Genomic DNA, 11,977 nt, shown 5'->3' with positions numbered 1-11,977 from the left:
GTGCCCTAGATCTGAGCAGACTGCACACGGGACTATGTACAGACTGTCACAACAGTTCGAATACTTCTTTTTCCAATAGTTCTAATCATCTGGTCTTGGCCGTGGGGACTTCCATATTTAATGAATATGATGTACAGTAACTACAGTTTCACTTGCCTCTTAAGTAGTAGCTATCTCTTAATCAGGAGGAAGATAAAAACAGGAAAAGTTGTAAATTCAAAAGCACCCACCTCTCTTCCAAGTCTCATAGTTTTCTACTCTCTCTGGTTTGTTTTCCATCTAAATTCTTTTTCTGTTATTCCTTCTGTAATGGACACACATGTATACACAGTGGGCACCTGAAGACTCTGTAGGTCTTCCAAACCCAGATCGCTGCCTGGCCCCAGTCCATGGGCCCTCAGTCTTAGCCAATTAACACCACCCTTAGGGTTACAGTGTTTTCCCATTGTTCAGCTGGCCTTAAACTCAGGTCAGGCGTCCGGCTTAGTCTCATGAGCGCTGAGATTACAAGTGTGTACCAAAATGCCCAGCTCATCCAACAAATTTTTAAATTAAGAGTTCTACAGTTAAGGAAATGCAGGGCTAATTTTGTGTTTAAGGAAAGTACAGTATGGGCTAGAGAGATGCCTCAGTGGTTAAGAGCACTGGCTGCTCTTCCAGAGGTCCTGAGTTCAATTCCCAGCAATCACATGGTGGCTCACAACCATCTGTAATGGAATCTGATGCCCTCTTCTGGTGTCTGAAGACAGAGAATGTACAGTGTGTGTATATGTGTGTGTGTGTATACATAAATATATATATATAAATAAATATTTTAAAAAAGAGCAGTACGTTGTTAGTTCATCAATCCTCCCTTCAGACACTTGCATTCTATGAGACTGAAATTACTGGGGGTGGGGGCAACTCCTGCTTTCCATAGCCATTCGTGCTAATTAAAATGTTGCTCACAGTGTACTTTTGCTATGGTAAATCATGTGTCTCAGTGTTAGACACAAAACAGAAGCATCTTGAGGTCTAACAGAAGACAAAAGTAATTATGGGGCTGAAGAGACAGCTTAAACAGTTGAGAGTATTTGAGCTTGTAGAGGACCCAGTTTCTTTTCTGGCCCCAAGGTCTCCTGCACAGAAATATTGCTCATAAACTCATACAGGCAAACAAACAAAAATGATTTTTTGAAGTTAAAGAAAACAAGTTGTTAGAAAAGTAAGGGAAGTTTTTCTTTTCTTCTTCACAGGTGGGCATTTATAATTCACTTTTCTTGTACTGGAGTCCTTCTAGTGCAATAATAAAACCTTTCCAAGCACTGGAGCACAGTGTGAGCCAGGGTATAATGAATAAAGGTTAACTTAACACTAACTACAGGTCTTGGAACTTGACCACAGCCTTTGACATGGGGGGAGGGGGGTTGTCTTCTAAGTACCATGTCAAATGCACACAGGTGTAATGCAGGGGTAGGGAGGAACTGAAGGTGTTGCTGTAGCTGTGTTACACCAGAGGCCTTCCAGAAGGGCGCCTCCAGCCACGTCCTCGCCCCCGCACCCTTCCACACTTGGCCCCTGCCTCCGGGGTCCTGAGTCACAAAGGCGGTTGCTAGGCGCCGAGTGGAGAAGAGATGCGGCAGCTACACTGGAGCGTGCAATCCGCGTGGAGTTCAGTAGGTGAGTCCCTGGCCCAGATGGTGATGGTGGGTCTCGGCCCAGGCTCCCACCGCTGTCCCGGCCTTGGCCAGGGCCGAGTGGCTCCCGCTCCGGGGGAGGGAATTCCAGGGAGACAAACCTGTTCTCCAAGCACTCCAGCCTCTCGGGATCTTTTCACAGTTCGCGAGGACTTGAGCTGCACTTTGGCGCTGCCGTCCCCTTTCCCAGGTGGGGAAATCGAGGATCCGGGTTCCTTAGAAGGAAGGCGCCAATAAAAATGCCTCTTTGAACAAGGGAACCTTGTGTTCCCTGTGTGGGGCTAGAACAGCAGTTTGTGTAGAATCCCTAGTTCACCCCCAAACCCTATTCCCTGTGATGCTGGGGACTGTGGCAGAACCATTTTTATTTAAACCTTGTGTGAAGGAGTGGAAAGACTTGGAGTCCAAAAGCCCTTCCATCCCTATTGATTTAGGTTGGACATTTGACGGACCATTTTTTTTTTTCAGATGAGTCTCTAAGTAGATTTTTCTTTTTTATATTTAGAGGCGTTAATACTCTGCATCTGCTTGCTATGGCAGTCTACCAAATGCCCCCTCTAGTTTTCTTTTATTTTCAGACAAGGTCTTACCCTCTGCAGCCCAGGCAGTTATTGAACTCCTAGCAATCTTGCTTTGACCTCTCAAGTCCCGAGATGTCTAGCACTGGGTGCCTTTCATAAGCAGTTTGAAACAGACAGCTGTACTCTGTCAGTTTCTCTTCCTAAGGCAACCTAGAAATAGGAAGCATAGCAACTTGCAAAGGGACTGAGAAACACTATCAACTGGAGGAAACCAGCAAGTTAACTCCATCCTAGTCATTGTCAAAGGGCACTTTTCATTTTGAAACCACACACACACACACACATACACACACACACACATGAACCTCACTGGGGGTTTTCATAATGGGATATAAATGGGACTTGTAATGGTCCTTCACATGAGAAGAAAGTGTTAAGAAAATGTTAACTTCTCCTGAATTCAGTAGACACTGTCGATTTCAAAGTAAAATTACAGAAAAATCAAAATTCTATTAGGATAAATTTTGACTTAATCTATCCTCCCAGCACAAAAGGAAAATTCAAGGTATTATCCAGTGGGTATCTTACGTATAAAAACATATATCTTTATATGGGGGAGTAAATGAACAAATTTTAAAGGCTAGCCTTTGAACTCTCCCTTATGGAAGGTGTCTCTTCCAAGGGGCTGTGTAAGTTGCCCAGCGCTCTAGAGTTCTCTTCTATCAGAACGCTTTTAGGGCCAAGAGACTGTCCAGTAATATTTTTGTTTTGGGGTTGGGTTTTCTGCTGTTAAGTCTTGGGGTTTTTTGTTTGTTTTGTTTTGTTTCTTTGGACAGTGTCTCCTTATGTAGCCCTGGCTGTCCTTGAATTCAGAGCTCACCTGCCTGAGACTTATTTTATGTCTATCTGTATGCTCAGGTACTGGTAGAAGACAGAAAATCCCCCTGTTGAATCCCCTGGAGCTGTAGACAGATGTAAGGTGCCCCACATGGGAGCTAGGAACCAAATTCAGGTTCTCTGAAATAGTAGCAAGTATTTGAAACTGTTGAGCCAACTCTCCAGTACCTTGTGGGGAAGGGCTGGGTCTCACCATGTATGTAGTTCTGGCAGGCTTAGAGCTCACTGTGTTAAACAGTCTTGCCTCCGAGTTGTAATGATCCTCCCACCTCTACCTTCCAGATGCTAAGAATATAGCAGGCATAAACCACCAATCCAGGGACCGTTTTATGTTGGCCGCCTGGGGTGGTATAGTGAAAACAGGTTACTTAAAAGTCACACTGTAAGTCTGCAAATTGTAAGGTGTAACAGAATTATGGGGGGGGGGGTTGCATATGTGCAAACTTCCGGATTCCACCCCACATTTCTAATTCAGTAGGTCTGAGATGGGGCCCCAAGAGTTTGCATTTTTATCAGATCCTTGATGTTAAAACTGATAGTTCAAGGGCTATACTTTGAGAGCTCTGACAAAGTACCAATTTCAAATACTTACAAGACATGGGCAGTTTTCTTTGCCTCAAATAATATGAAGTCCAGCCACTTTTGCCTCCCAGCCCCCACCCCAAGACATTAAGATACCTCCATGCCTCTCCCCTCCCCCAAAGCACAGCAGGGAAATTCCATGTCTGACTCCTTTCCTTTAGGACTGTCAATGGCAGGCTACCAGCTCTGGTCACCATGGACCCCACTGGATGAGAGCTTCCAATGGCTGCGGCATACAACACCTACTCCTTCCTCCAAACACCCTTTTAGGGCCTCTCCTTGCTTCCCCCACACCCCTTCCGACCTTGAAGTGCAGTTGTGCCTTCAAGAAGTCACACTTGTCCTAGACAGCCCTCTTGTGGAATCTGGAGAGAGCCCCAAGTTACCCTGTCACACATCAGAGCTCCGAGCCGTGAGTAACAAGAAAGGAGTGGTGAGGAAACCCCAGCCAGTCCGCCTCAGTGGAGTAGATTCTGTTTTTGGTAGGGTCATCACAGCCCAGCCACCCAAGTGGACTGGAACCTTCAGAGTTTCAGACAAGTCAGCCTTCTGCAAAATAATCAGCAGGGAGCACCGGTGGCCTACTGGACTCAAGGAGCCTCAGATCCAAATGACAGTGACTATGTGCAAACAGATGCTACGCTCAATCCTCCTGCTGTATGCGACTTACAAGAAGTGCACCTTTGCCTTGCAGCACTCCAAGTGAGGGTCCCCATTTGACACCTGTGCTCCACACCATGCTCTCTGGTATGTACCCAAAGCTTACACAGACCCATCCACATAAACCGAACCATAACACCACACCGAACACTTTGCCTTTAGGTCAAGCTGTGACGATTCAGGAGATCTCCCTTTCTCTTCAGAAATAGGAGCAATGACACTAGCAGGGAAGAACATTTCTACGCTAAGGCTGAATGGCCATTTAGAAGTTAACCCAACATTGGTGTGCACATGTGATAATGACGACCTTGTCATATAAATAAGCCAGCCTAGTGTGAGCTCAACTTAAATGCCAAAGACAAAGATGAGCTGGTGAAGGAAGGGATGCCAAGGAAGACATGGATGGATCTCTGGGTACTAGAGGATGAAGGGGTCAAAAATCTGTACATGGGTTAAGGTCTAATTTAAAAACAGCATTCCCTCCTCAAATCAATGTGAACAAGGAAAAAAAACACCAAAAACAAAACAAAACAAAACATAACATAACTTTATACCAGTATGAGTAAAAATATTAACAAACATTAAATAATCTTAATAGCACAGCAAGGAGAATCTGGCAGCAGCTTCCTGGCAGGAGACAGAGGAGTCCCCTATTTTAGCTCCTGATGCTCTATTTTTAATAAACTATAATTATTTTGTATAATTCTTACAAATAGATTCTAGGCATAATTCAGAATAATGTGGAAATAAATAGTATATGTCCACACAAAGCCAGCACATGTTTGGTGATGTCTTCCTTCCTTTTATACAGATAACCAGAGATTTTAAAAAGGAGCTGGTAAGGTGGCACGTAAAGGTCCAGCATTTGAACTCTGGAACCATATGGTGGAAGGAGAGAGTTCACTCCCATAAGCTGTCCTCTGACCTCCACATATGCACGATAGTACATATATGCCCATACATATACGCACAAACATAAATGTTTAAAAATTCAAAAGTAATGTTAAGGCCTTCCTGGTCAACATATCTAATACCACAATAGCCAGGACTATGTAAAGAGACCCTGACACAAACCAAACCAAACATAGATCATTGTTAAGAAGGTCAAGTCATTCCTCCAGGAAGATAGCAGTACGGAACACACTTTTAGGGCACCAGTATGACTGCACAAACCTCAACTCAATCTTACGTATTCCTTGAGTAACGAAGACACATCCAAAGTGAGGAAAAAGGTAGCCGAGGCAAAACTCAGAAACGGATTTATTTACAAAGCTATCATAAGCCTAGACTTTAGTTTCAAACCTATCCCCCACAGCCCAGCTAGAGCATCTACAGCACAGTCATGCTCATCCAACCCACGGACGGATACTACACTGGACTCCTGAGCCAGGGACCTGGAGGTTACACAATCTGTGAAATCCACTGGGGAATTAAATAAAAACTCCTTCTTGTTGGACAAACAGGATGCTTCTGGCTAGAAAGACAGACACCAGACTTCAAACCCCAAAGAGAAAATGGGTGAGAGTTTGTCAGAGGTGAGCAGGGCAGCCGTGTCACTCGGCTCTAACTGGAGCTGTCGTCACTCTCATCACTGTCCCTGTCCTGTCCATCATTTGCTTCATCTTCCCCATCCTAAGGGAAAAGAAGACAACAGGCACCTTAGGACAGGTCTCGAAATGCTGCTCTCTCAGATGTACACACCACACCATTTTCATTCTTAAAAGCAACGAAGAGTTAAAATTGTTGTAAGCTAAAGCAGATGTTCCCCTTCTGTTTTTGCTTTGTTTTGAGACAAGATCTCACGTAGCTCAAGACCTCTCACCCTTATGTTGCCAGGAAGGACCTTGAGTTTGTAGGCTTCCTCCACCTCCACTTTCTAGCACCTCCAAGGGCTGGGATTACAGGTGCATTCTACCCTTTTTAAATGTGAGTTTTTGAGATGAGATCTCACTATGTGGTTCTTGACTGGTCTCATACTCAGGAGATCCACCTGCCTCTGCCACCCAAGTGCTGGGACCACAGGCGTGAGCCGTCATACACAGTTCCCTCATACCCCATAGTTCTTGACATGAACCAAAGCTCAAGGCCACGGAGAAAGGTTTTTGTTGAGATAGGGTCTCATTGTGTAACCCTATCTAACTCAAAACTTGCTATGTAGTCCAGGCTGGCCTTGACCCCACAAAGATCCATCTGCCTCTGCTTCCCTAGTACTGCGATTAAAGGTGTGAGCCACCACATTCAGCCTAAAAGGTCATTTTAATACTGAACTCTTTACAACTGAAGCAAATCTGCATGATCTTTAAATAAACCAAAGCTCTCTAGCAGTTCTTCAGGCATAAAACACAGAAACAAAGTCACATTATCAATTCAATAGATACAGCAAGCCTTCATATGGTACAACTATCCCAAGATTCAGGCCAAGTCAGGAGGATTGTGAGTTCAAGGCCAGCCTTGGCTACATAGCAAGATTATGCATACATAAATAAAAGGAATAAACAGGCCAATATGTATGAGTTGTGTGTGCAAAGCAAAGATTATTACAAGTCCTGGCACATACCAATGAAATCAGCACGGAACTGATTTCTTCCTCTACTAGGACTCATTTAGGTAGTGGAAGCATAGCATACTGATTACCTCAGATCCTATGAGAGTAAGCAGAAGAGGTCATAATGGGACTATAATAGAGCCTTAGAATCAGACTTCAGAGTGGACAGCCTTTCTGTTCACAACTTCTAGCTAAACTGCCTGGTGTGCCCAGCTAATGTGAAACCTAATGCACACATTTTCATTTAGCTTTGTCTGCGATAGCATTTGTCCACAGAAAAAAAATGAAAATTTATATTACTTTATTTCTGTTTTGGCAGCTTGACTCTAGGCTTTTGTTTTTATGTTTCTATTTTATGTGTTAAAACAAGTTGAGGGGCTGGAGAAATGGGTCAGTGTTATTGAGAGTACTGGCTGTTCTTCCAAAACCCACATGGTGGCTCACAACTCTAATTCCAGTCCCAGGGGTACAGCAGCACCCACAGGGGCTGCATGCATGGACCTGATGCACAGAAAAACATGCACAAAAAATACCCATAATCATTAAAAAACAGACACACACACACACACACACACACAGAGAGAGAGAGAGAGAGACATACAGATGCATATATACACAGACACACACACACACACAGAGAGAGAGAAAGAGAGAGAGAGAGAGAGAGAGAGAGAGACAGAGACAGAGACAGAGACATACAGATGCATATATACACAGACAGACAGACACACACACACACCTGAAATGCCCTGTCATAGTAGTTCATGTCTTTAACCTCAGCAGCTGGGAGGCGCAGACAGGTGATTTTAAGCTAGCCTGATCTACATAGTTTCAGGAGGCCAGAATTGCCAAACAAACAAAAGTTAAAATGGTTTAACTCTTTTAACAACAAACATGCTTGTCATGTCTCCATTCTAGAACACATATACAAGATCATGGAAAACAGGATGCTATATAACGGAAGAAAAAACCCCCCACTTTGTTTCTGGTACAGAGGATCGAGTGCACAAACGTGTAAATGCTAAGTACCAGAGTGCTACCACTGAGCTAGAATTGCCCTTAGGTTGCAAATTTTCAACATACCTTGAGATGATGTAATGGAATTTTATGGCTCCCGAAACATTCATATACGCTTCTTTTTCCCCATAGGGAATGAAGATGGGCACAGAATTAACAACGGATACATAGAGAAAAATCCTGTACTTTCTACTAACAAAGAATACTTAATAAAATACTTAATGCCAATGCCAGATCAGCCTGTGCGGATACCTCTATTGCTCTGTTCCTGGAGACATAGGATGTCATGCCATCCTCACTGTCCTCTGAAGTGTTTTCTGGGGAGGAGGGATGCTGGGAAATAATTTCTTCACCCTAAACATAGAAGAAGCAAAACAAATAGTGGGTTATAATAAGCACCTTTATGATTGGGGGAGGCCAAGTTTCTAGGTATTAGAGAAGAAATATTCTAGCCTCTGATCTATCATTCAGGGAAGCACCATTCAGTTCCAGATTTCTGAGATGCTCATGGAAATGATACATAAGTCTATGTCCACTTTTGTATTCTAGTGTTACACTAGATTATATACTAGATGTTGTATTGGTGACTCTGTTAACGCTAAATATGGATCTAAATTGTCCCAAAGGCTAAGTCAGAACTTAGAAGAGGATCAAAGTTTGCAGCTAACGTGGGTTACATAGTGAGATCTTGTTGCCAAAAATATATTTCTCAATGCCTCAAGGCTCATAAGTGCCACACACCAACTGAATAGGCAATGAGAGTCTGAGGAGCTGTCTAGACTCAAACCCTGGCTCCACTAACTCCCTGCTGAACAGTCTGTGAAAGTTACTATCCGAGCTTCGGTTTTCTCCAACAAAACAACAGAATTGACTCCATAGGGTTGATTTGAAGAAAGAAAACCACTGTTCTATTGTTTTCATACAAACCATTATACGACTCAGCTAGAGGGGGCTGCAGGGATGGCGTGGCCGCTGAGTGTTTAACTGCAGTTCCAAGGAACTCAACATTTTCTTTTGGCCTCTTTTAGATCCTGCATACATGTAGTGCACATAAACTCATGGAGGTACACATACATACACACTTTTAAAAGTTAAAAACGGGGCTGAGTGGAGATGGCTCAGCGGTTAAGAGCACTGATTGCTCTTCCAGAGGTCCTGAGTTCAATTCCCAGCAACCACATGGTGGCTCACAACCATCTGTAATAGGATCTGATGCCCTCTTCTGGGGTGTCTGAAGTCAGCTACAGTGTACTCATATACATAAAATAAATAATTCTTAAAAAAAAAAGTTAAAAACGACCCTTGGCTAGTACGAGTGAGGAGGACTTAGACCTTGGAAGTGAGTGGTGTTGAACCCCCACGGCAGTGTCTCACACAGGCTCCAGATGAGCACACTCATTTGCTAGAACAGAGAGCATCTTCAGTAAGAAGAGAGACGGCTTTACAAGAAAAATTCAAAACAAGTTTGTCCATATAAGAAAATGTTATAACTCTTCTTTCCGTGGGGCTTACAAGTGTTACCCCGGCACAGAGAAAGGGCCATGCTGATTTGCCTCCTTGTTTTTGGTTTTCTGAGATTGGCCCTCACTATGTAGCCCTGGCTGTCCTAGAACTTGCTCTGCACACAAGGCTGCCTCTGCCTCCTGTGTGCTGGGATTAAAGGCCTGTGTTACTACTGTCCAGCTAAACAGTATTTTGAAAAAAAAAAAATTTTTTTTTTTTTTGGTTCTTTTTTTCGGAGCTGGGGACCGAACCCAGGGCCTTGCGCTTCCTAGGTAAGCGCTCTACCACTGAGCTAAATCCCCAGCCCCGAAAATGTTTTTACCTTTATTTTTACTTTATGTCTTTTAGTGCTCTGCCTGCGTGTGTGTCTGTGTACCATATGCATGCAGGCCCATGGGGGCCCATAGAGGGGTTTGGAGTCCCTGAACGGGGGTTACATGGTAAGCTACCATGTAAGTGCTGGGAATTGAACCTAAGTCCTCTGAAAGAGTGGCCAGTGCTCTTATGCTGCACTGTCTCTCCAGCCTTATAATCTTATAGATCTTATAATCTTATAAAACAACCACAGATGTGATAACAATCATCTTCTTTCCCCCCACTAATGGGGATGGCACCAAGTTCCTCACACAAGTACTCTACCCCTGAACCGAGTCTCTAGCCTCCTCTATTCACTTTCTTTTTTTTTTTTTTTTAATTTATTTTATTAATATGAGTACACCGTAGTTGTCTTCAGACGCACCAGAAGAGGGCATCAGATCTCATTACAGATGGTTGTGAACCACCACGTGGTTGCTGGGAATTGAACTCAGGACCTCTGGAAGAACAGTCAGTGCCCTTAAGCTCTGAGCCATCTCTCCAGCCCCTCTATTCACTTTCAAATTTGGGGTAGCTTTGCTAAATAGTAGCTGGGCAAACCTTGAACTTGTGATCCTCCTGCGTCAGTTTCACAAGTAGCTGAGGATTATAAACCTGTGCCCCCAGGCTCAGCTAAAAGCAGTCATTAGAACTGGGCTTGGGTAGCCCCTTGCATTTCTTCTGATGCTCTTACAAAGAACAGGACTGGGAGCACTCCATCAATTGTCTGAACTTCAGGCTTACCTGTAAGTCTCGGTTTTTGAGAGTACCCAACCAGAAAGCCTCTCTACAATTGTTGAGGACAAGCATGGCTTTGACTCTGCAAACTAACAGCTCCAGTGACTTTTTGAGTAAAGGCACATGTTTGGTGAGTCTTGTGTCCTGGTGAATCTGAAGAGACATAAATCATCCAGGTTTATCATCAAGTATCCTATTTCTAGTATGAAAATGTCTGAATTTCTCATAACTGAACAGGAAGAGGACATGACTGGCCAATATGGTCCAGAGACAAGTTCAATCAAAAAGTAACAGTTTGATGAGTATGCCAAAAACATTAAAACCTTAACACTAGAAGACATACCAACACCACCTCTAGGTGCCCCTTATAAGCTCTGTTGAGTAGTGATCAGCAAATTGCCCCAAGATGTTTAACTGATATGAAAAAAATTAGGTCTTGTCAGTTTAAGTCCTAGAAAGTCCACCTCAGCTTTTTCTAAACAGAACCAGGGAAGAAGTAAGTTGCAAAAAAAAACAGTTCCAAGAGTCACATGGTTTCCCAGGGGCCACAGTTTCTAGGTTCCTTCAGACAGATGTTCAAGGCCATCTTTTGATCAGAGGGGTTTTTTTTTTTTGTTGTTGTTGTTGTGCCCTCCCCCGGCCACCCCAGCCAAGGACTCATCAAGCATCTCTGACTACCCTGGAACTCACTGTAGATTAGGCTGGCCTTGATCTGTTCACCTAGACCCACCTGCTTCTGCCTCCCAAGTGCTGGGATTAAAGGCACGTGCCACGATGTCTGGTTTAGGGAAGTCTTTTAATAAATACACAGATATTCCCACAAGAGAAAACCAAGTCCTGAGGCTGAAAGCTCTCAGATGGCTGGCTAGGAATACTTCCAGGTTGGAGCATTAGCTGCCATGTAACATTCCTCCCGCCACAGCCACAGTCTGTGTGCGCCCTCTAATTTATGTCAATTTGACACATCTAGGGTCACCTGAGAGGACCTCAGTTGAGAAAATCCCTCTACAAGACTAGGCTGTAGATAAGCCTTTAGGGCATTTTCTTAATTAGTAACTGACGTGGGAGGATCCAGCCCACGGCTGTTGGGGCTTCTGAGTTGGTAGTTTTGGGTTCTACAAAAGCAGGCTGAGCAGCCATAAGCAGCACACCAGTAAGCATGCCTCCATGGCCTCTGCATAGCTGTTGCATCCAGGCTCCTGCCAGCTTTAGTTCCTGCCTTGGCTTCTCCCAAAGGATGTGTAAACTAAACAAACTCTTTCCTCCCTGAGTTGCTCTGGTCACGGTGTTTCATCACAGCGTTAGAAACCCTGATTCCAGGACGTCTATAACAGAGCCTCATCTAGGAGTGTTCTGTACTCCCTCCCCCAAGAAGTGGACTCTGCTTTGTCCTGAAAGTGTCTTGCTATGTAGCCTAGGCCAGCCAGCCTGCAATGCTAGGATGGGCACAGCTACCCTTGGCTCCTCAGAAGCACTGAGAGGAA

At 44.1% G+C, this 11,977-nt stretch overlaps 2 protein-coding genes across 8 annotated transcripts in view; one reads left to right on the top strand and one right to left on the bottom strand.

Moving 5' to 3' along the window:
- Window positions 1-1,571: 1,571 nt before the first annotated feature.
- On the top strand, window positions 1,572-8,131 carry Fancd2os (FANCD2 opposite strand). 3 transcript variants are annotated; one of them, NM_001109251.1, is made up of 4 exons: window positions 1,631-1,659; window positions 3,377-3,476; window positions 3,838-4,423; window positions 4,540-5,109. In NM_001109251.1, the coding sequence occupies exon 3, from the start codon at window positions 3,846-3,848 to the stop codon at window positions 4,380-4,382; it is 537 nt and encodes a 178-aa protein (NP_001102721.1). In that variant the 5' UTR covers window positions 1,631-1,659; window positions 3,377-3,476; window positions 3,838-3,845; the 3' UTR covers window positions 4,383-4,423; window positions 4,540-5,109. The 3 variants fall into 3 exon arrangements, with proteins under 3 accessions (XP_006237114.1, XP_006237113.1, NP_001102721.1); XM_006237052.5 differs by lacking the exons at window positions 3,377-3,476; window positions 4,540-5,109 and adding an exon at window positions 8,031-8,131 and having other exon boundaries at window positions 1,572-1,659; XM_006237051.4 differs by lacking the exons at window positions 3,377-3,476; window positions 4,540-5,109 and adding an exon at window positions 8,031-8,131 and having other exon boundaries at window positions 1,630-1,866.
- Window positions 5,574-11,977, bottom strand: part of Fancd2 (FA complementation group D2) — a 64,403-nt gene continuing 57,999 nt past the window's right edge. For all 5 annotated transcript variants that reach the window (XM_063286087.1, XM_039107635.2, NM_001001719.2 and 2 more), the window contains 3 exons: window positions 10,500-10,646; window positions 8,151-8,252; window positions 5,574-5,968 (listed from right to left, as the gene is read on the bottom strand). In XM_063286087.1, coding sequence (XP_063142157.1) covers window positions 5,900-5,968; window positions 8,151-8,252; window positions 10,500-10,646 — 318 coding nt within the window. In that variant the 3' untranslated portion in view covers window positions 5,574-5,899. The remainder of the gene's footprint in view (window positions 5,969-8,150; window positions 8,253-10,499; window positions 10,647-11,977) is intronic.

Source organism: Rattus norvegicus, chromosome 4, assembly GCF_036323735.1.
Source record: "Rattus norvegicus strain BN/NHsdMcwi chromosome 4, GRCr8, whole genome shotgun sequence".
Taxonomy (NCBI): domain Eukaryota; kingdom Metazoa; phylum Chordata; class Mammalia; order Rodentia; family Muridae; genus Rattus; species Rattus norvegicus.
The sequence above is the reverse complement of the archived record's forward strand: the minus strand, read 5'-3'. Positions and strand labels throughout refer to the sequence as shown.

Excerpts from the sequence above, each read along its gene's own strand:
- Fancd2os (XM_006237051.4), top strand. The coding sequence starts at position 1,677 with ATGGTGATGGTGGGTCTCGGCCCAGGCTCCCACCGCTGTCCCGGCCTT. Across the intron at positions 1,867-3,837 it reads GCTGCCGTCCCCTTTCCCAG|GACTGTCAATGGCAGGCTAC; the intron begins GTGGGGAAATCG and ends CCTTTCCTTTAG.